At 34.3% G+C, this 27,664-nt stretch overlaps 2 protein-coding genes across 3 annotated transcripts; both read left to right on the top strand.

Annotated features, from left to right (window-relative positions):
• The first annotated feature begins 1,352 nt into the window (after positions 1–1,352).
• Positions 1,353–8,023, top strand: LOC112047466 (cytochrome P450 4C1-like). Of its 2 annotated transcripts, XM_052883390.1 has the most exons (10): positions 1,361–1,550; positions 2,698–2,807; positions 3,095–3,185; positions 3,590–3,661; positions 4,059–4,172; positions 4,580–4,959; positions 5,249–5,317; positions 5,782–5,950; positions 6,326–6,505; positions 7,692–8,023. In XM_052883390.1, the coding sequence occupies exons 1-10, from the start codon at positions 1,397–1,399 to the stop codon at positions 7,856–7,858; spliced, it is 1,506 nt and encodes a 501-aa protein (XP_052739350.1). In that variant the 5' UTR covers positions 1,361–1,396; the 3' UTR covers positions 7,859–8,023. The 2 variants fall into 2 exon arrangements, with proteins under 2 accessions (XP_052739351.1, XP_052739350.1); XM_052883391.1 differs by lacking the exon at positions 5,782–5,950 and having other exon boundaries at positions 1,353–1,550; positions 7,692–7,917.
• Positions 8,024–8,747: 724 nt separating this feature from the next.
• LOC128198359 (cytochrome P450 4C1-like) lies at positions 8,748–26,728 on the top strand. The gene is made up of 9 exons (XM_052883392.1): positions 8,748–9,179; positions 14,063–14,172; positions 19,036–19,126; positions 19,606–19,791; positions 20,391–20,767; positions 21,505–21,573; positions 23,372–23,540; positions 24,344–24,523; positions 25,945–26,728. The coding sequence occupies exons 1-9, from the start codon at positions 9,026–9,028 to the stop codon at positions 26,109–26,111; spliced, it is 1,503 nt and encodes a 500-aa protein (XP_052739352.1). The 5' UTR covers positions 8,748–9,025; the 3' UTR covers positions 26,112–26,728.
• The last annotated feature ends 936 nt before the right edge of the window (positions 26,729–27,664 follow it).

The raw sequence follows: 27,664 nt of genomic DNA, 5'->3' as shown, positions 1-27,664 counted from the left end.
TTTTTTACAAGAAATAAAGCAGGTTTCTGAAGATTATTCAACAATATTTTAGAAAAGTTAACAGTATTTATTGTTTTAAGTACATATTTTTTAGAGCTTCTCACACAATTTACAATATTTATTAAAAACTTCATACGCCTCATTACCATTATATACTGAAATTAAAATAAATGAGGACTTTATTTTTGTCCAACAGTTAAAAGTATAATTTAATGAAAACCAGTATAATACTGTTTAAAACAAGACATATATACAATACATAACACATCGCATGGTAGGGTGTATTAAAGATATTATGATGTGTGGCGTAATATATACTAATATTATAAAGCTGAAGAGTTTGTTTGTTTGTCTCAGGAACTACTGGTCCAATTTGAAAAATTCCTTTATTGTTGGGAATCTACACTACCCCCGAGAGCTATATACCTAAAGATCACTGATCTTACCGCTTTCTTCTTTTCAGTTCGACGCTTTCGCTCATGAAGACAGTTACAGGATATGGGCTTCAGAGATTTTTCAACCTCGCTTGCTACAAATTGCTAAAACCTTACAGTTTCCTGCTGCACGATTTGACGGTAGATGCTGAAATACTACGATTTTTGTATAAAAAAATATAGCAATTAATACAAATAATCAAGCATTGAAATACTAAAATTTTTGTAAATTTAAATAAAACTAAATTTAAAATACATCAAATGAATTTTATTTAAATTTATATTGCTTGATAAATGAAGAGTAAGTTCCTATACAAAGTTTAGATCTCGATTAATCGGGATCATGGATGGTTGCTGCCGACAGCGTGGGCCTGTGTGGTGGATTTAATCCCTGTCATTCTGGCAGGAGACTCGAGCTCAGCTGTGAGCGGAATATGGGATGAGATTTTTTTTTTAATTCTTTACAAGTTAGCCCTTGACTACAATCTCACCTGATGGTAAGTCATGATGCAGTCTAAGATGAAAGCGGGCTAACTTGTTAGGAGAAGGATGAAAATCCACACCCCCTTTCGGTTTCTACACGACATCGTACCGGAACGCTAAATCGCTTGGCGATACGTCTTTGTCGGTAGGGTGGTAACTAGCCACGGCCGAAGCCTCCCACCAGCCAGACCTGGACCAATTAAGAAAATCTCAATCGGCCCAGCCGGGGATCGAACCTAGTACCTCCGTTTAGTAAATCCACCGCGCTAGCCACTGCGCCACGGAGGCCGTCAAATGAATGATGATGATACTCGTATATATATTAGTCAAGGGCTAACTAAAAAAGAAGGAATTGAGACGATACAAATAAACTATGATCCTTAAGAAATAAATATAATATAAGAGAAGTTCATGAAGATAATAAAATCAAGTGATTGTAAAAGTTCGCCATTTAGTGCTCAATAGTTAACAAGGCAGTTATGTCTTCAGTGCTTACAATAATTTTATTATCAACAATTGTTTTGTTACTTTTATATTACCGATGCATGAAAAATGAGAGATTACTACTCAAGATACCTGGACCCAGATCATTCCCTCTTATTGGAAATTCATTTCATTTTTGGATGCCTCCAAGTAAGTATAAACAATTCTCTGTAATTTTAAGTGAAGATTATTCGAATATTTTTTTCCATACATCCGATGAAAATTGCCAAGTCCGAAGTATAATCAATTATATATTTTTTATCGCAGTATAATCAATAATCAAGCTTAGTTATTTTCCGACATAAACTAAAAAAAAAAATTGCTTAATATTAAAGTACGAACAATATCTAATAAAAATACTGATGTTCAGAGGTCTGGTTATTATAGGTATTACTTTACACAAAAATTACTTAAGGTATTTTAAATAAATCATCAGATTCTTAACATTGTATGGACATGGAAGCTGGCCTGAACATGATATTATGCCTCTTTTTAATTACGTTCTTTTTTCGAACCACAAAAGGAACTCTTATAAGATCACTTGGTTGTCGGTCTGTCCCGGGTGTGTGTTAAGACCCTTTTCAGGAACGCTTAGAAGTATCTAGCTGAAATTCATATCAAATACTCAGGTATACTGTCCCTTAGAGTTGTGTAAAAATCGAGCTTTGAAGCCAAGGCAATCAAAAAATACTACCGTTTGTATTGAAAATTATTCCTATGAACTATGAAATATGGTACGAACTCAGACCAATTCCTTCTGAATTGAAAAATCCTTCTGAAAAAAACCTTCTGTTGGATTTGTATCGCACTTAAATTCACCAACAAGATTGTCTGTCGTTTTTAGGGCGACGAAATAAACTCACACATCGAAAATATTTAACACCAATAAATATTTTATCCTGTGTCCTTACACCACAATGATCAATGGATAGAAAATATTATAATATTTTCTTTCGCTTACTAGTTTTCTGCATAAGTTTGTATTTCTGAAGTCTATAGTATTTTTTAATTATTTATATAAATAGCATAAGTAGATATTTTTTAACAATATAAATAATTTCATCCCCACATCAAAACATTTTTTATATATATCATAAAAAACATGACTTTAAAAAAACATCAAAATCGGAGCTGTTTCTGAGGCCTACCAGCATATAGGTATGCTTTTTATGTATTCTTTGATTCCACTATTACTCGTATTTACTTTACGTCGTGTTATGGACAATAAATTGTGACATTTTTCTTACTTACTACCAGTGCAATTTTGGAGATTCTCTTTTTTATTTATTTTTTTCAGATAAACTATTTCTGTTTTTAAGAACACTACACAAATTATACGGAGGTTTGATTCGAATGCACGCTGTAAACTTTTGGTCCGTTGGCTTGTATAATCCAGAAGATATTGAGGTATGTTTGATTTAAATTTACTGACGAGGGTTTTAATGAACATCATAATACAACAACGGCGTTCCACAGGGAGGGACGTACCCGCCTTTGTTGTTAATTGACGTTGAATATTAACCAGAATTGATAACCACAGAAATAATAATTGATAATTAAGCAATAATTAGAAAGTCTAAATGAAAATTTTCAAAGAGTATTTTTATGATTAGTCTTAGTTGACCAAATAAATAAAGTCTACCGGATGTTACATAGAAAAAACTGAATACTAATGAGTTAATATCATCTTACAGAAAGTGTTGTCGTCGGTTCGCTATAATGATAAACAGGGAGTCTACAAATTTCTTCAGCCGTGGCTAGGTGAAGGTCTATTAACCAGTAATGGTAAAATAACAACATTTTAAATAGAAATTAACCTACACAGCATGGCTTGCTAATATTCTTGGAGCCTTTGGTAGTTTTGTGATTTTATAAAAGCTGAAAGTTTGTTATTAATCTAAGTTTTTAACATAGGTAAGTACCTACATGGAATTAGGAACTTTCTATGAGCCACGATAGCATATAGAAGGTAGCAAGCTTATAGGTTCGAGATGCTCAATAGTTCAAATATAAAGAAAGCGTATTATAATTACTTTATTCTTTAAGACCATTTTGAATCGTCATGTTGCATATTTGTTATTTCCTTTTTAAAATTTTATATTTGCAAGTTTATAAATATTTGTACATATACATTATACTTGTGTATAAAATTTCTACTTATTTGCACCTATTGTATTTTAATCTTGCAGGCTCCAAATGGCACCAACGGCGCAAATTATTGACGCCAGCTTTTCACTTCAATGTTTTGAAGAAATATTTCCTTTTTTTTTTTTTTTTTGTCTGTCTGAGTAGGTGCCGATAGCTCCCTGCGGAACCACTACGGCGTCACCGGGGGGGTTGGGCGAGCGCAGAAGCATCGCCTGATGTGACCCGAAGGCTGAAAGAAAGATAGAGGACGGAACGGCTCTCTAAGGGCGTCTCCTATGAGACTCGGACCTCGGCTTAGAAGGCCATTCTGGAGGAGGTAACCGTGACCTGAGTGAATCAGTCCGGACGCCCCCAAGATCGTGAGTTAGAAAACCCACGTCCGGGTGACGTTAGATATCGGGGACCTCGTCTTCGCCGGCGAAGACGCTGTGTAGCTTGTGATTGTGTTACCTGGGAAGCATTGTCGGTTGTTAACCTGGGAAGCATTGTCGGTTGTTAAGAAATATTTCCAAACAATCACTGAACAAACGGAAATGTTTCTGAAAAAAGTAGAAATGGAGGTCGGCAACACACAGACAGACATACACCCCTTGATAAGCTCTACGACGCTGCAAATCACGTGTGGTAGGAATCGTTCAATTTACCTTATACAAATGTACCACTGAAATGAGAACTTCTCAGAAGTCAAAAAGTCATCGACATAGCTCCAGCAGTCGCGAAGCTGAAGTGTCGGAAGACACTGTTGGAAGAGTGTTAATAAATGCTCCGACAATCATGTATTTTTCAGTATAAATATTAGCCCATATGTTTTTCCATAACCTCTTCAATCTTCCAGTGAAAGTCCCATTAAAATCGGTTCCGCCTTTCCAGCGACTAGCTCTGAAACAGAGAGATAAACAAAAAACAAATAGACAAACCTTAAAAAAATCCTTGTTTTATGTTTTAGTACCGTTTAAATGGCTATAATTTTTAAATCTCAAACACAGTTCAATTTTATTTATATGTATCTATTGATGTATTGATTTGAACAGAAACAACCATGGGAACATCAATGAGTGAGGAAATCAAATCTGTTATGTCAAAATATATGAACGCAATAGAAATCGTCGGGGAATCCGTAATAAAAAGGATATGTAGAGCGTGGTTGCTTTATGAACCTTTTTTCAATTTATCAAAAATAGGACGCGAGCAAAAAGCTGCGCTATCGGACTTGCACACATTTACAAATAAAATTATAAACGAAAGAAAACAATTTCTGATGAATATAAAATCGTATCGACAGGAAAATGATGAAATTATTAGCAACAAAAAAGGTAGATTGGCGATGCTAGACTTACTGATTGAAAATGAAAAATTGGGACACATTACTGTAGAAGGAATTAGAGAAGAGGTTGATACATTTATGTTTGCGGTATGGTACCAATGCTATTTTTAAAATGTTCATTACATTGAAAGATTTATGATTTATGAACCTGAGTATGAGGTTGATACTCGTAGTAGATATTAAAATAAAATGATAAAAAAAAAAACCTTATTTAAAACACCATCTCACATTTTTGATTATTTTAATGCATATCTTACTGATAAATCTCAAAATTTTAAAATTCTGAAAAATCGTTGTAAATATTATGATAAAATATAAACTAATAGAAAACTTCTATCAACTTAGCGTTAATAATTTTGATTATTTCATATTTTAGGGCCATGACACCACGGCTGCAGCACTAACATTCCTACTAATGGTAATTGCTAACGATATTGAAGTTCAAGTAAGTGTATTAAGAGGTCTTGAGAGATTTAAATTAGGTCCTTGAGCAAGCTGTACCAGGAATTATCAACGCTTTCAAATTGAACCCCCTCTACCAATTTTGAAACAGCAAGACAACTTAGTAAGACAACACATCTATACCAATAGTAAAAAGAGGTTAAGTTTTTGGTATTGTAAGGGTAAATCTCTGGATCTACTAAGCTGATTTAGAAAAAGATTTTACCACCAGGAAGCCACGTTATTTGTGAGTGTCATAGGCTTTATTTTATCCCCGTATTCTCACAGGAACGGAAACTACGCAGGTGAAACCACGGGGTGTCGGCTAGTATAGAATAAACCTAGGCTGATTAATTTTTAGAGCAAAAAATCATAAAAATTAAGTCGGTTCCAATTTTGACAATTTTAATCTCAAGATTAAATCACAGATCACACAGTATTCAATCACTACACTCAAAAAACTTGCAGGAAAAAATCTATCAGGAAATGCAAAATATTTTTGGAGAATCCCAACGTTCTGCTACAATGCAGGAACTAAGCGAAATGTCTTACTTAGAATGCTGTATAAAGGAGTCCTTACGATTGTATCCCAGCGTGCCATTTATAGCGCGATATGTAACTGAAGAAATTAATTTATGTAAGCTTTTATATATCTTTTAATAATTTAATCCTTGAGTATTTAAACTTAAAATTACGAGCAAAACAAATTTATTGTGTAACATTCATTTCGGCATCAGTTTTTAAGATTTATCTGATTTGGTTTTATTACTTATTGCACTACCATAATAATTAATAAAGCAAATATATAACAAGGTATGTTTTTAAAGGGATAATATATAAACCTAAAAAAATAATGTTGTCATTCATTATTCAAAGTAAAAAGTGAAGTCCGTCTAGAAATATAAAACGAAAGTCACTGTTTTGGTATAAATATAAATCTCAATCAGTAGCAAATTAGACTAGATGATGGCGGAAGTAAAAGAATAATTAGTAATAGAGATATCTATTGCAGGCGGCTACACGATACCAGCTCACACTAACTACCACATATTCATCTATGACTTGCATCGCCGCGCTGATATATACCCTGAACCAGAACGCTTCATCCCTGAGAGGTTCCTTCCTGAGAATTGTGCTAAGAGACACCGCTACGCCTATATACCCTTTAGCGCAGGTCCTAGGAATTGCATTGGTAGGTGTTAATTTTAATTCACAATATTGTTTACTCTTTTACTACGTACGATTTGTTATGATTTTACACAAAGTATTGCGTTAACCAGGTCTAGTCCATTGACATGTTACAGGAGCTTTGTTGCATTTTTTAGAGGATGCAATATTATTTTTGTATTTTTATATGTATGTATGTATGTTTATATGTATGTATATATGTATTTCTTTGTATATATGTATGATGTAGTTTAGTATAGTCTATGTATTATTATTATGTATTATTGCTTAATATTTATGTATTTAAATTACTTAACTTTTCTTATTTTTTGTGTGCGTATACCCGAATCGATGCTTACGTTTTTTTTTTTCTCTTCCACAGTGGTTGTCTGGAAGAGATCGCTCTTTAGCGATAAGACCGCCATTTGTACATTAGTTTCTAAGTGTTATTATAAGTTATTGTTTATTTTTGTTTTTAATGTACAATAAAGTATATTTCTTCTTCTTCTTATTTTTGGGACAGGTGTAGGACATCAATAGAAATTTAACCTCTAATTTGTTAAAAAAAGGTGGATACACTTTTTTCGCGATATCTCTGATCTATCTACTTTGCGTCTTATAAAAAATTTATTAACTCATAATTTGTAGCAAATTGTTTTGCCTACAAATATGTTTATATAACTTTTTGCCCTAAATTAAAAAAGTTGTTAGGAAGATGGCAGCCAGGGCCAGATTTGACAAGGATGGCGACCCCACAAACTTGAGGTTAAGCTGGTATTGACCTCCCACACATGTCCCAAAAAATGCAATGATGTTGCGTCCTCTAAAATTGCAATATTCGGTTTATAAATTGTAACATTTTAATGGACTAGGCAGTAATTGCATAACTTGACCGTTTGATACCAAATTTAATCAAATGTAATTTTACTGACTGGAATTAATAATCTAAGATTAATATTTAGTGTGAGGGTAGCGTTTCTATTTAATAGTAAATTCTGATTGAAGTAACTCTGAATGGAAAGTCATTTCAGGACAATTTTCATATTATACCTAATTATTATACAAAATACTAATTTTCAAAGTACATAAAATGAGACGATGGACCAAATAAGAGTGGGTTTGAGTAAGAGGAAAATACTGTGCTGGCCCCACTTAGGTTGGGAAAAGGACCATAATATGATGATTTTTTTTATTATTTGTTTTAATTTCAGGTCAAAAATTTGCGATGCTGGAAATGAAGAGTCTAGTATCAAGTTTACTGAGAAGATTTCGTTTGGAAGCTGTCACGAAACCATCCGACTTACAATTCAGAACTGATCTAGTATTACGTACTGATAATCAACCGATATACGTACGCTTTTGTAACAGAATATGTTGAGATGTTTTACATTTTATAAATATCTGCAAATAAAATGTAGAACAATTTTTTTTACAAGATTTCGTTGGTTATTTATGATGTTATTTTTATCAGCAAGGTTACATAAGGTTAACTTTTAACAATACTCGATTTCATAATAAATATAAACTAATAATAAAACTATAACCGTAACTTTTACCTAACAAGTTAATTTTTCGTGATAGCTTCATCTCGATGAGCTCAACTTTTTTATTTACAAATATTCTTGATTCTGGTAGCTGAGTTACTAGGAAATGAAAATTTCGGAGCGTCGGAACGAGACAATGTACCACGCAATTCGTAGGACATCGTGGCTGTTAACTTGTATAACCATTAATTAAGCAATAGTAAAAAAAACAGCTGAATAGTAACAACTTTTAAAAACTTCGTTATTGATCTAATTTGGGAGGAGGGTAGTGTATCAAAATTTGTAAAAACAAGACAAATATGAAAATGAAATTATATAAAAATTAAAACTTATCAAAATAATAATATGACAACTACGAGTACGTCATCAACCCATATTCGGCTCACTGCTGAGCTCGAGTCTCCTCTCAGAATGAGAGGGGTTAGGCCAATAGTCCACCACGCTGGCCCAATGCGGATTGGCAGACTTCACACACGCAGAGAACTGAGATAATTCTCTCGTATGCAGGTTTCCTCACGATGTTTTCCTTCACCTATTGAGACACGTGATATTTAATTTCTTAAAATGCACACAACTGAAAAGTTGGAGGTGCATGCCCCGGACCGGATTCGAACCCACACCCTCCGGAATCGGAAGCAGAGGTCATATCCACTGGGCTATCACAGCTCTAACTACGAATCATGAAGAATACACAACATTTAGAAATTTTAAAATTGATAATATGTAGTTTGTACAAACAAAATGGTTTGTTTATACAAATTATACTAATTTCGTTGAGTTTTGTTACTAACAATATTCAATGTTTGTCATATAATAATAATTAATAGAGAGGTCAAGGGTTAACTAAAAGATAGTGGCGACTAAGACGAAACAAATAAATTACAAGATAATTATATACATTTAAGAAGTATACGTAATAATTAAGAGACGTCCACGAAGATAATAAAATCAAGTAATTGTAACAGTTCTTCATTTAGCGCTCAATAGTTAACAAGGCAATTATGTCTGCAGTGCTTACATTAATTTTATTATCAACAATTGTGTTGTTATTTTTGTGTTACCGATGCATGAAAAATGAGAGATTACTGTGCAAGATACCTGGACCCAGAACATTGCCTCTCATTGGAAATTCATTTCATTTTTTGCTGCCTCCAAGTAAGTATAAGCAATTTGTAACTTTACGTGAAGATGTTTTCGAATAATATTTTCCATAAGTCCGATGACAGTTTGACGGCCTCCGCAGTGGTAAGCGCGGTGGATTTACAAGACGGAGGTTCCTGGATTCAATTCCCCGGCTGGGCCGATTGTGGTTTTCCTAATTGGTCCATGTCTGGCTGGTAGGAGGCTTCGGCCGTGGCTACTTACCCCCCTACCGACGAAGACGTACCGGCGATTTAGCGTTCCGGTACGATGTCGTGTAGAAACCGAAAGGAGTGGATTTCATCCTACTCCTAACAAGTTAGCCCGCTTTCATCTTAGATTGCATCATCACTTACATCAAGTGAGATTGTAGTCATGGGCTAACTTGTAGAGAAAAAAAAAAATATTGTTAATTTTTTCCTTTGGTTTTTATAGAAATAACAATACTTTTATTTAATAATAATAACACTATAACTAAGTTATTTTATCATATAAGCACATTTTCCTAATATTAATTAATATGTTACAATAATAAGTATTATTTTATAGTCATTCTAGCTAGTTATTAGTCATTCTAGTTAGTCTATTTTGATCCAATGATCTTAGGCAAAATTAGGTAGGAATCTCGGAATTTGAGATACCCAGCCGAATATCTGTAGGTTTAAACTTGTAAGAGCCGTGATAGCTCAGTGGATATGACCTCTGTCTCCGATTCCGGAGGGTGTGGGTTCGAATCCGGTCCGGGGCATGCACCTCCAACTTTTCAGTTGTGTGCATTTTAAGAAATTAAATATCACGTGTCTCAATCGGTGAAGGAAAACATCGTGAGGAAACCTGCATACCAGAGAATTATCTTAATTCTCTGCGTGTGTGAAGTCTGCCAATCCGCATTGGGCCAGCGTGGTGGACTATTGGCCTAACCCCTCTCATTCTGAGATGAGACTCGAGCTCAGCATTGAGCCGAATATGGGTTGATGACGACTAAATTGTATTTTAGCATTATAATAGTTGTCTCAAAACCTAAATATGTCTGCGTTTATTAAAACTTGAGGACAAAAGTCACGAAAATCCATTTTTTTTTGCAAATATCTCATTTCCTTTGGGTGTTTTATATTTCTTTATAGTATCAATATTGTAGACATTATTTAAAAATGCTCTAACCACGCGTTCTCCGCACTCTATCTTGAAAACGATTCAACGTATAAAAAAATATATAGCGGAAACCACAAAAGAAATGAAATATTTGCAAAAAATTGATTTTTGTGACCTTTGTCTTCAAATTTTAATTCACGCGCATATTACACTGCCGTATGTTGATATTGAGACCTTATTCACTTCAGGTGGATCGGAAAAAAGGACGTACCTAATCAAAGAAAACATAAGTACAAGACGTAATTAACTTCCTTTTTTGACCTCAACTTAAGCATACTGTACGTACCTATTCTATGACAAACTACTGCGAAAAGGGTGAAAATATTGTATCTAATTAAAAAAAGTCAAAATTCAAAATTATTTCAATAAAATCAAATCAAACGGATTATTTCAATTAGACTTAATTTAAAATCAATTCTAAATAGATCATAGCGAAAATGAACGTCGAAAACTTAAAATTAAAGTTCCAAACGCACCTGGGTTGTCTGTAGGCACAGGATGACATTTGTTACATAGAATCTAGAGAAGTGGTCGTTAATGAATTTAACATTATCACCCTAAATCCGTCAACCCGCATTGAAGCAGCATGGCGGGTCTAAGCTCCATCCCCTCTCCATAAGAAGGGAGGCCTGGCTCTGTAGTGGGTAAATAGGTCGACAATCGTGATCTTCCAAGTAAGTGTTCATTTACACGAGCGGCAGCCCGACGACTGCAGTCAGCGACATCTCGGCGGCAGCCAACTAGAGTCAACTGCGGTGGGAGACCGCCGTCGACCGTCGTCGACCGCCGCCGAGAGTCGACTGCATTCATTGTCGGCGTCGTCTGCCGTCGCCGACTGCAGTTGCATGCCGTTGGCTGCCGCCGAGACGTCGCTGACTGCAGTTGACTGCAGACGTCGGTAGAGTTGCCGCTCATGTAAATGAACCCCAAGCCACACTTTTTCTTAGAATGCATCGTCGAGTAACTCCAGATGATAACGCAGTCCAGGGATAAATTGTAATTAAATAAATATTTTCTTTCTTGTACGAAACTTTCGGTGCGGAAGAATACTTACCTGACCTGTTTTCTTAAAGTCATCGAGCTAGATTTATATTTAAAAAATCATAAAACTTGACCTTGATATAAATATTGCTACATAATACAGGTAATCAATCGAAAGGCTATGCGGAAACGCATAAATGTAACTTCATTTTTTTGGCATGATGTAGATGATAGGCCTGCTCTGAGCCATGTTATACAAGTTCGATGACTCGTAATTTCTATACATTTTACCGATTTGAGCAATATAACTAGTAGGTAGGATTGACAGAAACATTGTAAGATTGCTCTGATCCAAGTTATTTGTGTTCGACGATTCGTCACTTTGTTTTTGTTGATATCTGTATAGGAAACACAAAATAATAATGATGAATACACTGCTTGAACTAATAATATGAAAAAAATGTCTTCATATTGTTGTTGTGTCATCATTATTTGTTATGTTATCCATGCTAATAAACCACAATTACCATTACTTGAAAGAACTTAAAAAAATATTTTTATTTACCTCTACCCAAAATCCAAAATAACATAACAATTTTTAAATGCATTTGCACAATAATGTGGCATTGCATGTGGCACAAAAAATGAGTATTATTAATTCTATATTTTATTATTGTTTTATGTTTTCCAACTCTTCGGACAACAACATCTCGGAAATCAATGTATGAACGGATGTATTACGAATCATGAAACTTATATAACTTTGTTCAGAAATCGGATTGTTCTGAACCGTGTGCAACGTTCTTCTATCTATTGCTCCTAATGTCTAGTTTTAACGGTATTTTAAAACATCTCTCTCTCGAAACTATTTCGACAGAGCTGCCATCTACCCCAACCAACTAGTGGTTGAGGCCTGCAACTACACTCCCAACCTTAACGCTAACTTCAAGCAGAGGCGTCCCAAAAACGTCCTTTATGATCCAGACTATGACATGACGACCGACAATGCTTCCCGGGCAACACAATCACAAGCAACACAGCGTCTTCGCCGGCAAAGACGAGGTCCCCGATATCTAACGTCACCCAGACGTGGGTTTTCTAACTCACAATCTCGGGGGCGTCCGGATTAATTCACTCAGGTCACGGTTACACCCTCCCGAATGGCCCTCTAAGCTGAGGTCCGAGTCTCATAGGAGACGCCCTTAGAGAGCCGTTCCGTCCTCTATCTTTATTTCAGCCTTCGGGTCTCATCAGGCGATGCTTCTGCGCTCGCCCAAACCCCCCGGAGACAAAAAAAAAGTATTTAAAAAAATCCATAAAATATATGTATTTGATGAATCATCGAAACAGTATATCTTGATTCAGAGCTATACTACAAAGTGTACGCCATTTTATCTGGAAATTGCTAGTTATGAAAATACGTATCATTAATTTTGTTTGTGGGTACTTTCAAAATTCAATAAAATACATAGAAGTGACGAGACATCGAACCTGTATAACTTGGTTCAGAACAATCCTGCATCATTTGTGTAATACTAAATGTTGCTCCAAATGTACAGTTCTAACGATAAGTACCATATTTTTGTAAAACGGCACTTTAAATATTCAATATGATATATGGATTTGACGAACCATCGAAACTGTATAATTCGACACAGAGCTACATTACAATGTTTATGCTGTAGTAACTAATGCTGAAAATAGCTAGTTACAACGATACGTATCATTTATTTTGTTGGTGGGCACTTACAAAACTCAGTAAAATGTATAGAAGTGACGAGTCATCGAACCTGTATAACTTGGTTCAGAGCACTCCTACAACATTTGTGCCATACCAACTATTGTTCCAAATGGGTAGTTCTAATGATACGTACCATTTTTTTTTTCTTGGCGGGCACTTTTGAAAATCGACAAAATGAATGATCTCCTTTAAAACTAAACATGATTTAATATCACTAATTACAAGGATAGTAATTTATACTAGAGATATGGAGATATATTGTTTGTCTAAACAACGAAAGTTATTTAGACAAATAATATTTAAATATTATTGACAATGTCGAGTTCTGTGATAAGGAAGTGTAATAACTATACATACATAAATATATAATGTAAGTAAGTACAAAATTGTGCATGTATGCGCTCAATGGAGTAGCTACATTCGGAGAACTTTTTGCGGTGATTTTGTAGGCGTTACGTGCCTATCTATAGTAAATCTGTGAGTAATTGTAAGTGAGCCTTTATTGACAAGTCATAGGTGTTATCATCAAAATATTTTAAATTGATAATTACGTGAATAGATTTTATCTGTGTAATGAAATTACTATAAAGTCAAGCTCCGCTATTTTTAATCTTAGATAGTATAGAAGACTTTCTGAAACATGATAGCAAAATGGAAAAGTTTTGGATTAGACCATTTCAGCCTATTTTAATGACCTACTTACACGGGCCTCCCACCTTATAGGAGAGAGAATATGGATCTGAACGTGTTGACGGGGTTAGGGTGATAATATTAAATTCTTTAACGACCATTGTCGGATGTTAATGATAATGACCGGGAATGACAGCTTGCTCTCAGAGCCTGAGATTTTTAATTGAAAATGAAAGTATCTCATAGCGCAACTTAGGATTCGAAAACTCAGAACCTCGTGATTCCAAGCCACGTAGGCTACCACTGGGTCAAGCACGTGATTAATACATAAATAAATATAATTTAATTATAATTTAAACATTTTGGAGATTCTCTATTAATTTATTTGTTTCAGATAAACTATTTATGTTTCTAAGAACGCTCTACAAAATATACGGAGGTTTGATTCGAATGCACGCTGCAAACATGTGGTCCGTTGGCTTGTATAATCCAGAAGATATTGAGGTACTTTGATTAAAAATTACTTACTATAAGAATTTTAATGAAAAACATACTATATCAATTACGGCGTTACACAGGGAGGGATGATTCCACCTTTGTTGTTAATCGACGTCAAAATAAACCGAATCGATAACCAAACGTTAACAATTCTTAATGTAATTATTTTACAGTAAATTTTAGATGTCTAAATTAGCAGCGTTTTACCTGAAATAAAACGCATATTAAAATACTTACCTCACTGGAAGCTTTATATTGAGAGTAGCATTTCCGTTTCCGTCGATTTCATACCAGTTTTCGTACTTTTATTGACGTCACGTCTGGCTATGTGGCGCCACCTGGCGGTGTCGGGCTCGGGAAGTTTCGTAAATCGCTGAGCGCGACTTTAGCTCATTGGCTCAATATATCACCAGGCAGGAATTACTTAAAGCTTCCAGTGAGGTAAGTATTTTAATATGCGTTTTATTTCAGGTAAAACGCTGCTATTAAAATATTGACCGTAACTGGAAGCTTTATATTGAGAGCCTGTTTGTTTTCGCCTGGTGACGCCACATTATGGTATTATTTCGCCAATGTGATTATTAAAATAAAACTTTTTATAACAATACTATCTCTAATTCGATTAGGCTTTATTTAGAGAACAAGCTAGTAACGAAGTTTGACTTACTGTGTCTGTGCATAATATAATATTCCATTTTGTTGGAATGTAGCAAAAATACATGTCTAGGGTACAATGGTAGCCAGTAATAAGTATCTATTGTCTGTGAATATTATTTATTCAAACTGTCAACTCTTTGACATTCAAGTGTCATAATATGTCATCAGCCATTTACTATATTTTACAAATATTAATAAATAGAACAGTTAGCAGTGCTTAACGTGTTTTCGTTCATCTCGCGACTCCAATTCTCAACACATTCAAAAATAAATCAATGAACTAAAAACATACCATACATTTTTTGGATTGGAGTTCAATACTTTTAATTTTAGGGATTTCATCATATAATTGATATTCACACTAAATTATTTAGGAAAAACACTGCTGACCGATATAGTCGTTATGAAGATTCCTTACGTGACGTCTTTACTCATTCTTCTATAACCATATGCGAGGCGGTTTTTTTAAAAAAAAATTATTACATAGAAATTAATATTAATTCTTGCTGCATTTAGTCGTAGTGGATAGTTATTTTATTTAATAATGAAATAGACTTATTATTTCCTTAAGAAAAATTATGATAGTGATTATTTTATTTACAAATAATTTCCAGCCAGAGTAAATACTTCTATCGGTTTTTGAGCCAAATTGCGGCCAAAATTAAATAAAATCATCAGATTTTATACCATGTTATCCCTATAATAAGTAATGTTAGGTCATATACACGCCTTTCAGAGTGTACCTACAAAAATATAAGTATTGAAAAAATAACTTATTAAGAAGTTACTGACATTCCAAACTGGTGGCATGGAATTTTTAGGCTTTCTTAACAACTTGGCATGAATTTAAGGATATGCTTTACAAAGTTATTGATATCTTAAGTAGGTTACTTGAAGATTCAAGAAACTTAAACTGAGTCAGTTCTTAGACATTAGGTCATATAATGTATTAGGTCATATAATGTACTGTAATAATCGATTTTTAAGTTTTGACAGGAAATTAAAAATAATTTCAGGTTTTCCCATATTTCTTGAAGACTACCTCTAACAGTTTTGTAACTGCTAAGTCCGTTGTCGTGATTATAATAAATTTGTCTTCATTCTATAGAATTATCGGTACTGCTAGCACTCGGAATCTGAGAGAGATCCAAATGACATAAGACTTACTCTTATCAAGGCTATTAAATATATTCCTGTCAACCGATTCTGATGATTCTCTGAGAATCAGTGTAAGTGGTGGCGATACCATAAAGCAAGTGGGAAATTCCCTATACACACTGTACACATCGTATAAAACAACTTGAGCGTAAGTTACATCTCGGGATACGTACAAGTAATCATGGACTACGTGTACCTTATTTAATGAGTCAGATCAGAATAGATCAGTCACCGACATACCCTATTTCACAATCACTTTTTCTATGCTACAGTAATGAAAGCGCCAAGTATGGAAGATGGCGATGTTGTATAACAAGTGATTTGCATGCTTGTTGTTCCTGCCGCGTATACTATTGTGTACTGTTGTGAACTTAGTGATAGTCTAATTAAGGTTACTAGACATAAAGATCTTGCAATTTTAACTGTTATATTCTATATTTAAACTCATTTCTCTTTTCCTCCGTAATATGTAACGGCAGTCATTTTGTCCAATTGAATGTTTCTTAGGAGGTGAGCTTGATTCTAGGGGCATATACGAGTAGTAGAGTAGTATGACATACATTTCCTTTTTATTGAAATGCAGTAGCTATTCCTCTCGTGACCATGAATACCTCAGAGGGTGAATGTTTAGTAACGCTGCCCAAGCGTGGTCAAAGGCATCTGCTACTAACAAAAACACTGGCTGTGGGTGTCAGTGAAGTAGGTAGCTAGCAGTCTGATTATATTAAACAAGGTCATTCATTCATTCAATGGTAACGGGCAAGTTTTCGATGTAGTCTACATCTATGCTTCGTATTATTTTCTTAGTAAATGATAAAATTGTCGATTCTTAATTCTACATATCTCTTACAAAACATGCTGCGAATTCGATAGCATTGAGAAAGTATTTGAGAAAGAGATATGCATAGTTCAAATGACAAGGAAGTAATGTCCAACAATTCCCTGTATACAAAACGTAGGAAGCACCTTTGGGATTTTATTACATACACATGCAAGTAGGCTTGTGTCTATTCTTCAAACTGAGTTTTTGATGCTGTGCGTATTTAGCAAGTGGAAATGAGGTTAAATATTGGTCCGGCTTCAGTATTAACAACAGAGCATGGTGCTTTTATGATCCTTTGTATTTCATTAAGTAGACAATTGTTGATATTTCTTCCAAAACAAGAGTGTGGAACGATGATGTTCCATATAGATTAAGAAAAACACGAGGTTATTCGAGAGAACGGTAGGAGATAACCTCAGATTAACCTCTGTACGTTTCTGGTGCCACCATTTTCTCCCATTGAAAAAGGTGGTGAAAAAGGTGGCTAAAAAGACCGCTTGAAATGAAGTCTATCTCAAAATACCTTAGGTTTTCTGGATGCATTAAACTTTAAAGCATACATAATACCCTTGATGGGCCTCGAGCCCCTGAAAAAGGATTCATTTAGAATCCTTTGTTTTAATAGAAATTTTTATGTTACCACTTATGCGTTTTTCTACATTTGCTAGGTGTCGGAGGGTATCATAATATGTTTTACCTTTTCGTTTGTTTCTAAGTGTTATGAAACCTGGAGTATGGTTATAAATTTTGCAAAATAATAAACTGTATACATCCAGTAATACCTTTAGAAAACTTTGATGTATTCGGAAAAATAAGTTTTTTTGCCTTTAACCTCTATACCAAAATGTACATGATGTTTTAATCTGACGCTTTCGTTCATCAGATTTTTACGCCATTGTTACAAAGTAATTAATTCACCCATTGGTTACAAATCTAGTTGGCCTATTCACTATTTTGGTCTTTATTATCAACCTATATCAATTGGAAAAATGTCATTTACCTACTGTGGGATATTCACGAGTAAGCAATAAATGACATTTTTACATAGAAACTCAATTTTGTATATGTCAACTAGCAAACGTAAAAGATAGTGAGTCAGCCTGCAAGGGCTTTAGGACATTAGTCTCTTGTACATTGCTGATAAACACCCCGCGAGAGTGGATTATAATGGTCATACAAGCAAGGCTGCGCAAGCGTTCCAAGCGATGGAATCTTAGCATTTTTCATGCATTCCCCTCGCGAGGGGTGGCGATCACACACACGACATAGACACGGGTATTTGAATAATTTATATAGATAGATAAGATATTCGTATCCATACATCGTTGATAAACACCCCGCGAGGGTGGATTGTATTGATCATGCAAGCAAGGCTGTGCATGAACGTGTGCGCATTACAGATATGTATATTCCGTGTTGTATGTTCCACGCGATGGAACATTACTCTTCATGCATACGCCTGCGACGGTGGCGATCAAGGACACCGGTATTTGAATAATTTATATAAAGAGATAAACACCCCGCGAGGGTGGGTTGTAATTATCATGCAAGCATGGCTGTGCATGAACGTTTGCGCATTGTATGTATATTCCGTGTTGTGTGTTCTACGTGATGAAATTTCAACACTATTCGTGCCTTGCCCTTGCGAGGGGCGGCGATCCTCAGTATTTAACTGGAAATACGTCTAGGAATGTTAACACTTTCTATTGCAAGTACGAAAACATTTGCAAAAAAGCAAGACTTTCAAACACATGAAGTAGTGATCCGAACGGAAAAACCGTTAAAATAATGATCACGTACTATTTTCAAATGAAATTTGAAATTTTACATAATTTAACGTTAATTACATTAACGTTGTATGTAACAACGTAATAATTACAACGTAATAAAATATAAAGTACTCACAGCGAATTCACTTCACTTATTACACTTTATCTTGCAATGTCGGGTACCAACTGATTGCAAGATGTTGCTTCGACGGTAAACAAAACGCCAATGAGCTAAAGTCGCGCTCAGCGATTTACGAAACTTCCCGAGCCCGACACCGCCAGGTGGCGCCACATAGCCAGACGTGACGTCAATAAAAGTACGAAAACTGGTATGAAATCGACGGAAACGGAAATGCTACTCTCAATATAAAGCTTCCAGTTACGGTCAATATTTTAATAAGATAATTTACCAGATGTTAAATGGAAACCACTGACTTCTAACGACTTAATATCATCTTACAGAAAGTGTTGTCGTCGGTTCGCTATAATGATAAACAGGGAGTCTACAAGTTTCTTCATCCGTGGCTAGGCGAAGGTCTATTAACCAGTAACGGTAAAATGCCAACATTTCAATAATAAATTAACCTACACAGTACTTTTGTAAAAGAGTAAAAGTACAATATTGTGTAGTACAAAGTAATTTTATAAAGCTAAAAGTTTGTTGTTATTACAAGCTTCGAACATAAGGAAGCGTATACATGAAATTTAGATTCTGGCTTTTAGGTCTGTAGCAAGCTAAGTTCTAGCTTCTAGACCCTCAATCGTTCAAATATACAGTGTTGTATTTACTTAATTTTAATCTTAAAATACCGAAGGTTTATCAATTCTCAAGTCAAAGTCTATTTATTCATTAGTTAAGAACATTTTGGTAATTTTAAATCGCCATGATTCATTTTTATTGTTTTTTTTACATTAAAAACAAAGTGTAATTGCAATTAGTAGTTTAACTTAAAATTAAAGTACAAGGTGACACTTACAATTTACCTACATCAAATTGCTATACACTTGTACCCATTATAATTATTCTTGCAGGCTCTAAATGGCACCAACGGCGCAAATTGCTGACGCCAGCTTTCCATTTTAATATTTTGAAGAAATATTTCCAAACATTCACTGAACAAACGGAAGTTTTTCTGAAGAAAGTAGAAATGGAGATCGGCAACACACAGACAGACTTACTCCCCTTGATAAGTTCTACGACGCTGCAAATCATGTGTGGTAGGTTTTGATTTACCTCATAAAAAATTTACCTACATTGAAATGAGAAGATCCGCAGAAGAATTAAAGTTACCGACATAGATCAACGAGTCGCAAGCCCGAGTTGCTGGAATAGCAACCAACGACATCAAGCAGATTAGCGGCCGCTAATCCGCTACCGCCTGTACCACCTGTGTATCTAATTAAATTATTATTTATAAATATTTACTGTAATACAATTGCCTTGACGACCCACTGGCTTCTTATTATGAGGTCTTGCGATGATTCTGAGATTTTGAGTTGATGAAGAATTTGTCAGAAGAAAGTCTGACAAAATCTGAGAAGCAGAATAGAATTGGGAATTTGATGTTGTTGACTTCTTATTGTGATCTTTACATATTCGAATGTTGCATATCATTCAGTTCTCATTGCAGCAGCGTGGTGGACGAAAAGCTCCAAATCCATTCCTAGGAGGGAATAGTTAGTTTCTGTTTTAATATCGAGTAAATAACTGTACTTAAGCACATAAAAATACACTTATTTTAAAATCACAGATTAATACTTCAATTGTAATAAGTTATTTATTGAATACTATAAGAACATATATTTTATTTTAACAGAAACAGCCATGGGAACATCAATGACTGAGGAAATCGAATCTGTTATGTCGAAATATATGAACGCTATAGAAATCGTTGGTGAATCCGTAGTAAAGAGAATGTGTAGAGCGTGGTTGATTTATGAGCCTTTTTTCAATTTGTCGAAAATAGGACGCACGCAAAAAGCTGCGCTATCGGACTTGCACACATTTACAAATAAAATTATAAACGAAAGAAAACAATTTCTGATGAATATAAAATCGTATCGACAGGAAAATGACGAAATTATAAGCAAAAAAGGTAGATTGGCGATGCTGGATTTGCTGATTGAAAATGAAAAATTGGGAAACATTACCGTGGAAGGAATTAGAGAAGAGGTTGATACATTTATGTTTGAGGTATGGTACCAATGTTATTTATGTTTTACAACCCTTTAATGATTTTCTTTTCCTTTTTGCTTTTGCAAACTGCATCTGCAATGAAAGAGCGTAATAAGAGTATCTTAATGGATTTTTTAAATCATTTAAGATGCTCTTATGACGCTCAATCATAAAAAAATAGACGAAAATTTACTAATCCCCTTATCTCAAAAATTAAAAAAAAAAATACAAACGACTTTTTTACTTTAATATTTCAGAAAACTTGAAACTCTAAATTTTTTGAATATGAAGTTTTGGGGGGCAAGATGGACTTGCTAAGAGGTTATTAAATATTTTTTTGTAATTTTAAAATAAATAGTTTCCAAGTTATTCAAGAAAATAGACCTCCCCCCCCCCCCCTTCTCTATTGAATCTAAAATTTAGAAAAAACACTCAAACTAGTTTTCTACCGATAGGTAGATTACAGGAATTACAAGTCCATGATCTTTAACTAACGTGGTAAATTCAATATTTTTTTTATTATATAGCTTATTCATCAAAACTAATGTTTTGTTTTCTTAAATACTATATTTAATAGTCATTTCAGGTTTAGATAAATATTTAACGAAAAAAATGAGCCTACAATTATAAAATTACAATTTCAGAGGTCACGGTTCTGAAAAATCTTTGTAAAATATTATGATAAAAAAATATAGTCTCACAAAAACACCCATCTACTCATACGGTTATTAATTTAGATTATTTCAATTTTTTAGGGTCATGACACCACGGCTACAGCTCTAACATTCCTACTAATGGTAATTGCTAACGAAATTGAAGTCCAAGTAAGTATATAAAGATACCTTGAGAGATTAAAATTACGTATTTATGCAAATGCCTATTCACTATTTTGGTATTTATTATCAACCTATTAAAATAAATATCAAGTCACTTCACAAAATGTTATCTTCCTACTTAAGATAGGAACCAGTAAACATTTGTTTTAGAGAATCTCAATACTGCATATGTCAACTTGTAAACGTCAAAGATAGTGAATTAGCCTGCTGAACGAGGAAAAAGAGTTTTTAAGTAAGCCCTCTCAATTTTTAAACATAAGACAACATACAGGGTGTCCCGTAAATGTTACGACATACTTTACAAGGTGATGGCTGACATCAAGGCCTACTAAAATAACGTAATACAATATGTTAGCCGAAATTTTTAGCCGGTTTTTAAGTTATATTGATTTTTGTACAAAACTCAAAAATCCCTACCTTCAATGCAGTTTAGTCAAACAATGTGCTAAAAATCACATAAGCGTTGATTTTATACTTGCTTATTATTTTTGAATAGTTGTTTCAAGTTGTTTCTACTGCAAAGTAAGTTTTTTTTCCAAAAGAACGGGACTAATATTTTTTGTTATGTTTAACGTTTTTTGTGTGTACATTTAATGGTCACATTAAAAAAAAAATCGTACTAGGCAAAGTTGTATATTTTGCTTAAAAACATGTACATTTAATGGTGATTCCAAAGATGTAAGACATTAGAACATTATTTTCAAACAGTTCCTTACAATTGCTATTTTCGTTCCAAAAGGGGTTAATTATGTAAAAATCGTTACTTATTAAAATTTGTTCCTGTCACTTTAATAACAAAATAATTTACATTGAATCATAAGATAAACTGTTGAAATGACAAAAGTGAAAAGTGTAGTAAAAAGACAAGTATGAGACGAATATCTTAGCATTCCATGGATTCACCGTGCGGGTGCCGGGTCCATCGCGTGGTAGAGAGAAAAACACCAAACAAAGTCCAGGACTTGTGACTACTGGATGTAGGGTTAAGGAATTCCTTGACGATCGATCAACACTCCCCTTCTCTGCTCGTGCTGTTCTCCTACCTATCCAAATTTGGTAAGATCCTATTAGAGCAGCTTTGGATACTCGTTCTAATATAGAACTAGCTGCACTTCTAGAGAGGCCAAGGTCTTTAAGCAAGTTATAGAGAGATTTTGCTGGTAATCCTCTCGCACCTACTTTTACGGCGTACAGACTAACTACATAGCTATTTTTAGTTAGTTCATTTGTTAGGTCATTAAAAAAAATAAGGGTCAACTTTTTGTTTTACGCCTGTCTGTCCGACCGCAGTTTAGGTCTGAAATGATTAGTACTAGAATGTTGCGATTTAACATGATGTAATGTATGTATGTAAGTAAGATACGCAAAAAAAGTCATAAAATAAAATTTTGAAAAGTACATATTTGTTGAGTATCTCTCGTACCTTTAAAGTAGGGATATTTTTTTACTCGTCTAACCCACAGTATGGGATGTTATTAAGTAGGTCTTAAAATAATAATGTGAGTGTGTAAAAATCATTTTTCGATTTAGAGATCAGTTTTTAAAATATTAAGATTTTAATTGCTAAATTTGTTAGATTCGAGTGTCCCGCACCTCTACCAGCTACACGGTTGTTTATAGATACGTGAAAGGAAAAGTAATATCACAACTTAAAATTTAAAGAGTTGTAGATGATCAACCAAAAAGTCGGCATTGTTGACGCACAACTGCGAAACCCTATATACCGCACGTAGCCTAACATGCACTTTGCCGACGTTTTTAATAATTAAGTACATTCAACTTTCAGGAAAAAATATACCAGGAAATGCAAAATATTTTTGGAGAATCTCAACGTTCAGCTACAATGCAGGATCTAAGCGAAATGTCTTACTTAGAATGCTGTATAAAGGAATCCTTACGATTGTACCCCAGCGTGCCGTTAATAGCGCGATATGTAACTGAAGAAGTTAATCTAAGTAAGTTCTTATATTTAATATTAACCCATATTCCGCTCACTGCTGAGCGGAATATGGGTTAATATATATGGAAATATGGAAATAGCCCACCACGCTGTGCCAATGCGGGTTGTATTATTATGGCAGTTCTTATTTTTCTGTCTTTGAGTATTTTTGCTTTAAATTGCAATGAATTACATATTATAATAATACGACATCTGATTTTAGGTGTGATAATTTAAACTCGTTTTATGATGACTAATCGTACATAGAAGTACATGATGATTTTACTGATATGACTATACTGCACTTATGAAAACACAATTATGTTGGAATCACAGACAGACTTAAATTTTGATCATAACAATAATAATTAAAATCAAATATATAATATTGTACCCTTCATTATTCAAAGTAAAACGAGAATTTCGTCTAGAAATCTATATAATACTATACTTAACAGGTTCTGTACTTGAAAATAGAAAATTTTAGTTGGAGGCCATTATTTAATCGTTACAGAAGCCAAACCTATATTATTTTATTTTTTTGTCTGTCTCTGTCCGTGTTTTTATATATTATGAAACGCTGAAACTACTGAATGAATTCAAATAAAACTTTAAACAATTTGACAACAAAACGTATAAGGTAGGTATACTTTTTGTCGCGAAAATTAAATCAGAAATGAGTAAAACAGGGGTTGAAAGTTTGTTTGTTGAAATGTAAAAATTGTTAATGTGGATACTAAAAATTACAAAAAAAAAATAATGTCGAAATGGCGAAAGTACGAGTAGAAGAATAATTAGTAATAGAGATATCTATTGCAGGCGGCTACACGATACCAGCTCACACTAACTACCACATATTCATCTATGACTTGCATCGCCGCGCTGATATATACCCTGAACCAGAACGCTTCATCCCTGAGAGGTTTCTTCCTGAGAACTGTGCTAAGAGACACCGTTACGCCTATATACCCTTTAGCGCTGGACCTAGGAATTGCATCGGTGCGTATTATTTTTTTTTTATAAGGAATAAGCTTACGCTTGACCACCTATATCACCTGATCGTAAGTGTAGATGTTGATGTAGGTTTTTTTTAAATATTAAATTTCATAATTATTTATCGCATCATCAACAATTTTTCGCAAAGCTTGCAGGATCCATCCATTTTCCAGGATAAAAGTATGTGTGTAATCGACGGAATAATATTTAACCAATTAAAATGACAGCTAAATATATTTAAAATCAGATCAGTAAATTTGGAATAATTTTGAAACTCTTGAAATTTTAATACCTACTAGAATTTTCAAGATGTTTAAATTACTGTAAAAACTCTTCCAAAAATTTGTGTTCGGTACGTTTAATGTTGGAACAGTCAACTTTGTGTTTACGTTTCCAATTAGGATAGAGTAGTTGGTAGCTTAGGTATTCCGAAGTCTTGGTGAGCCCCACATACCCTTTCCAAAGGGATGCGTAAATGCCCACCAAAAAAATGGTTAGAGGGTAGTAGGGTAGGAGCAGGGTAAGGGTAAGGGTAGGGTCGAATAGGGGTATGTTAGGGTTGGTGTAGGGTGAGAGTAGGGTAGGGTTAAGGTTTCACGCGGACGAAGTCGCGGTCGTCCCCTAGTGATTAAATATTCTTAAAGATAAAATGTTCATAAATTATGTTGTAAATCATTTTTAGTGTTGCGTTACATAATATTACGACTAGGTATAGGTAGGTATAATCAACATTAAAAAATACTACCTATAAAATGACTGGCTTTTGAACCGATAGTAACGTCACCACAAACAAAAAAGAAAATTTTCATAATTGTAGTCACAAATATTAATCTTACTTGGAAATTTCATTTGACCAAATAAAACATTGGCCTTTGTCAATTGGATGATGTACGACTTCGAACATCGAAATCGGTTTAGCCATTTACTTACATATTATGAAGTAATAAATAAACTCACGTAATAAATAATTACCGTAGGGTTCTAATTAGTAGTACCATTCTAATGGATTTGGAGAACCCAAGATTTTTCGGTTATTAAACCAATTTAAACCCAGTTTCACCAAAATATGGTTTATGGTTTCATATATTCAGTGTGAGTAACATACCGACACGTTCCAATTGTTAATATCGACACATTTGATGGTTCGTGTAATTCGTAAATAAAGTTTTATTAAGTACTAGAATGAAGTAACTTGGTATTACATGGATCTCACAACTTTTTACGGTAGGACAGCGAGAATTGGTATATTTTTACAAGATTTGGTTTTGATGGCATTATATTAGCAACTATAGAAAATAATACTAATTTTTAAAGTAGACAAAGGGAGAGGAAGATCAAATAAGAGAGGAAAACACTGAGCTGGCCCCACTTATCTTGGGGGAAGGACAATATGGTGGTTTTATTGAATTTATTTTACATTTCAGGTCAAAAATTTGCGATGCTGGAAATGAAGAGTCTAGTATCAAGTTTGTTGAGAAGATTTCGTTTGGAAGCTGTCACGAAGCCATCCGATCTACAATTCAGAACTGATCTAGTATTACGTACTGATAATCAACCGATATACGTACGTTTTTGTAACAGAACAAGTTGAGATTTTTTATAAATGTCTATTAATAAAACGTAAAACAATTATTTTCCAAGTAAAAAAAAAAAAAATATGTTAGGACCTATAACTACATCCTATAATAGTTTTAAGATTTTATTGGTTTAAACTACATCTGTAACTGTTTATATGTATACCACAGAGTACAGATCATACAGAGTGAGTCTTTACAAGCAGCGTGGTGAAGGCGGTTGAACCCTTATAAAAAAAACAAACGTCACGCGTCTCCTTGACATCCCCAAATACAAACTTTTTTCATAATTTGTATTTTAAGATTTAACACAAGCAACAATTAAGTAAATTAATATAATAACCAATAAAAAATACTCCATCTTATTTCTTGACTAATAATGAAAATTACTGATGCGACGCTTCGTGTCGTACTGACTCGAGAATGTATTCGTTTTTTAATTTTGTATTTGTGACGGGTGCGACACCGTCGTGTTCCGTGCGCTCCATCTACGCTGCCTATTATTGATTAATCTGTGATGTATACTTAGTACTTACAGTATGTAGTTTATATGTAGGTACCCAATTATAAGAAATACTATAATCTATGTCTACGAAGGAAGTAACAATGAAATAAATTATTAATTATATCATTATCAGGCATTTTTAACGTCCACTACAGGACCAGTTGGCCTATCCACTCTTTTGGTTTTATTATCAACCTTTTACGGAGCGAGCTATGTGAGGAGTATCTCTGTGTGATCGAATCAGAAATGAGGAGATTCCACAGAAGAACCAAAGTCACCGACATATCTCGACGAGTTGCGAAGCTGAAGTGGCAATGGGCGGGGCACATAGTCCGAAGAGCCGATGGACGTTGGGTTTGTTTCAAAGTGCTAGATTGACGACCCCGCACTAGTAAGTGCAGTGTTGGTTGACCCCCCACCAGGTGGACTGACGACATCGCGAGTCGCAGGGATTTGATGGATACAGGTGGCTCAGTATGATGATGTTTGGAAGTCCCTACAAAATGCCTATGTCCTGCAGTGGACGTCCATCGGCTGATATGATGATTATGATGATGATGATCAACCTTTTAAAATAAACACCAAATCAATTGACATAATATGAGTATGCTAGCCAAACAGAAAATATTTTATAGAATAGAATTTAAAAGTCGGTACATTGAGTCGTAGTTTCGAATCACATTTCTTGACTTTTTTATAGATGGACGTACCGAGCAAAGAAAAATCGAATTACCTATTACCCTAGTCTCTGAGAGTACACCACTGCTTCCGATTTGAAAATTAACTAAATTTTTAATAAAATATTTATCCTACGTTTAAAATATATCCTTAGTGCATATTTATGCGAGAGTAAGTTTGTCTGTCTGTCTTTTGGTGACACCATATGACGGCAAAGTCATATATTTAAATTGATAATTTTAATATAGAGATTGATGTGACACGGAAGCAGAACAAAACCTAATTTATATGGCTAAAAAAACATCCATACAACCGAACGTAGAACCTCCTCCTTTTTGGAAGACGGTTAAAAATTAGAAGGAGTACGTACCTATTGAATAAGAATGA

Source organism: Bicyclus anynana, chromosome 9 (genome assembly GCF_947172395.1).
Source record: "Bicyclus anynana chromosome 9, ilBicAnyn1.1, whole genome shotgun sequence".
Lineage (NCBI taxonomy): Eukaryota > Metazoa > Arthropoda > Insecta > Lepidoptera > Nymphalidae > Bicyclus > Bicyclus anynana.
The sequence above is the reverse complement of the archived record's forward strand: the minus strand, read 5'-3'. Positions and strand labels throughout refer to the sequence as shown.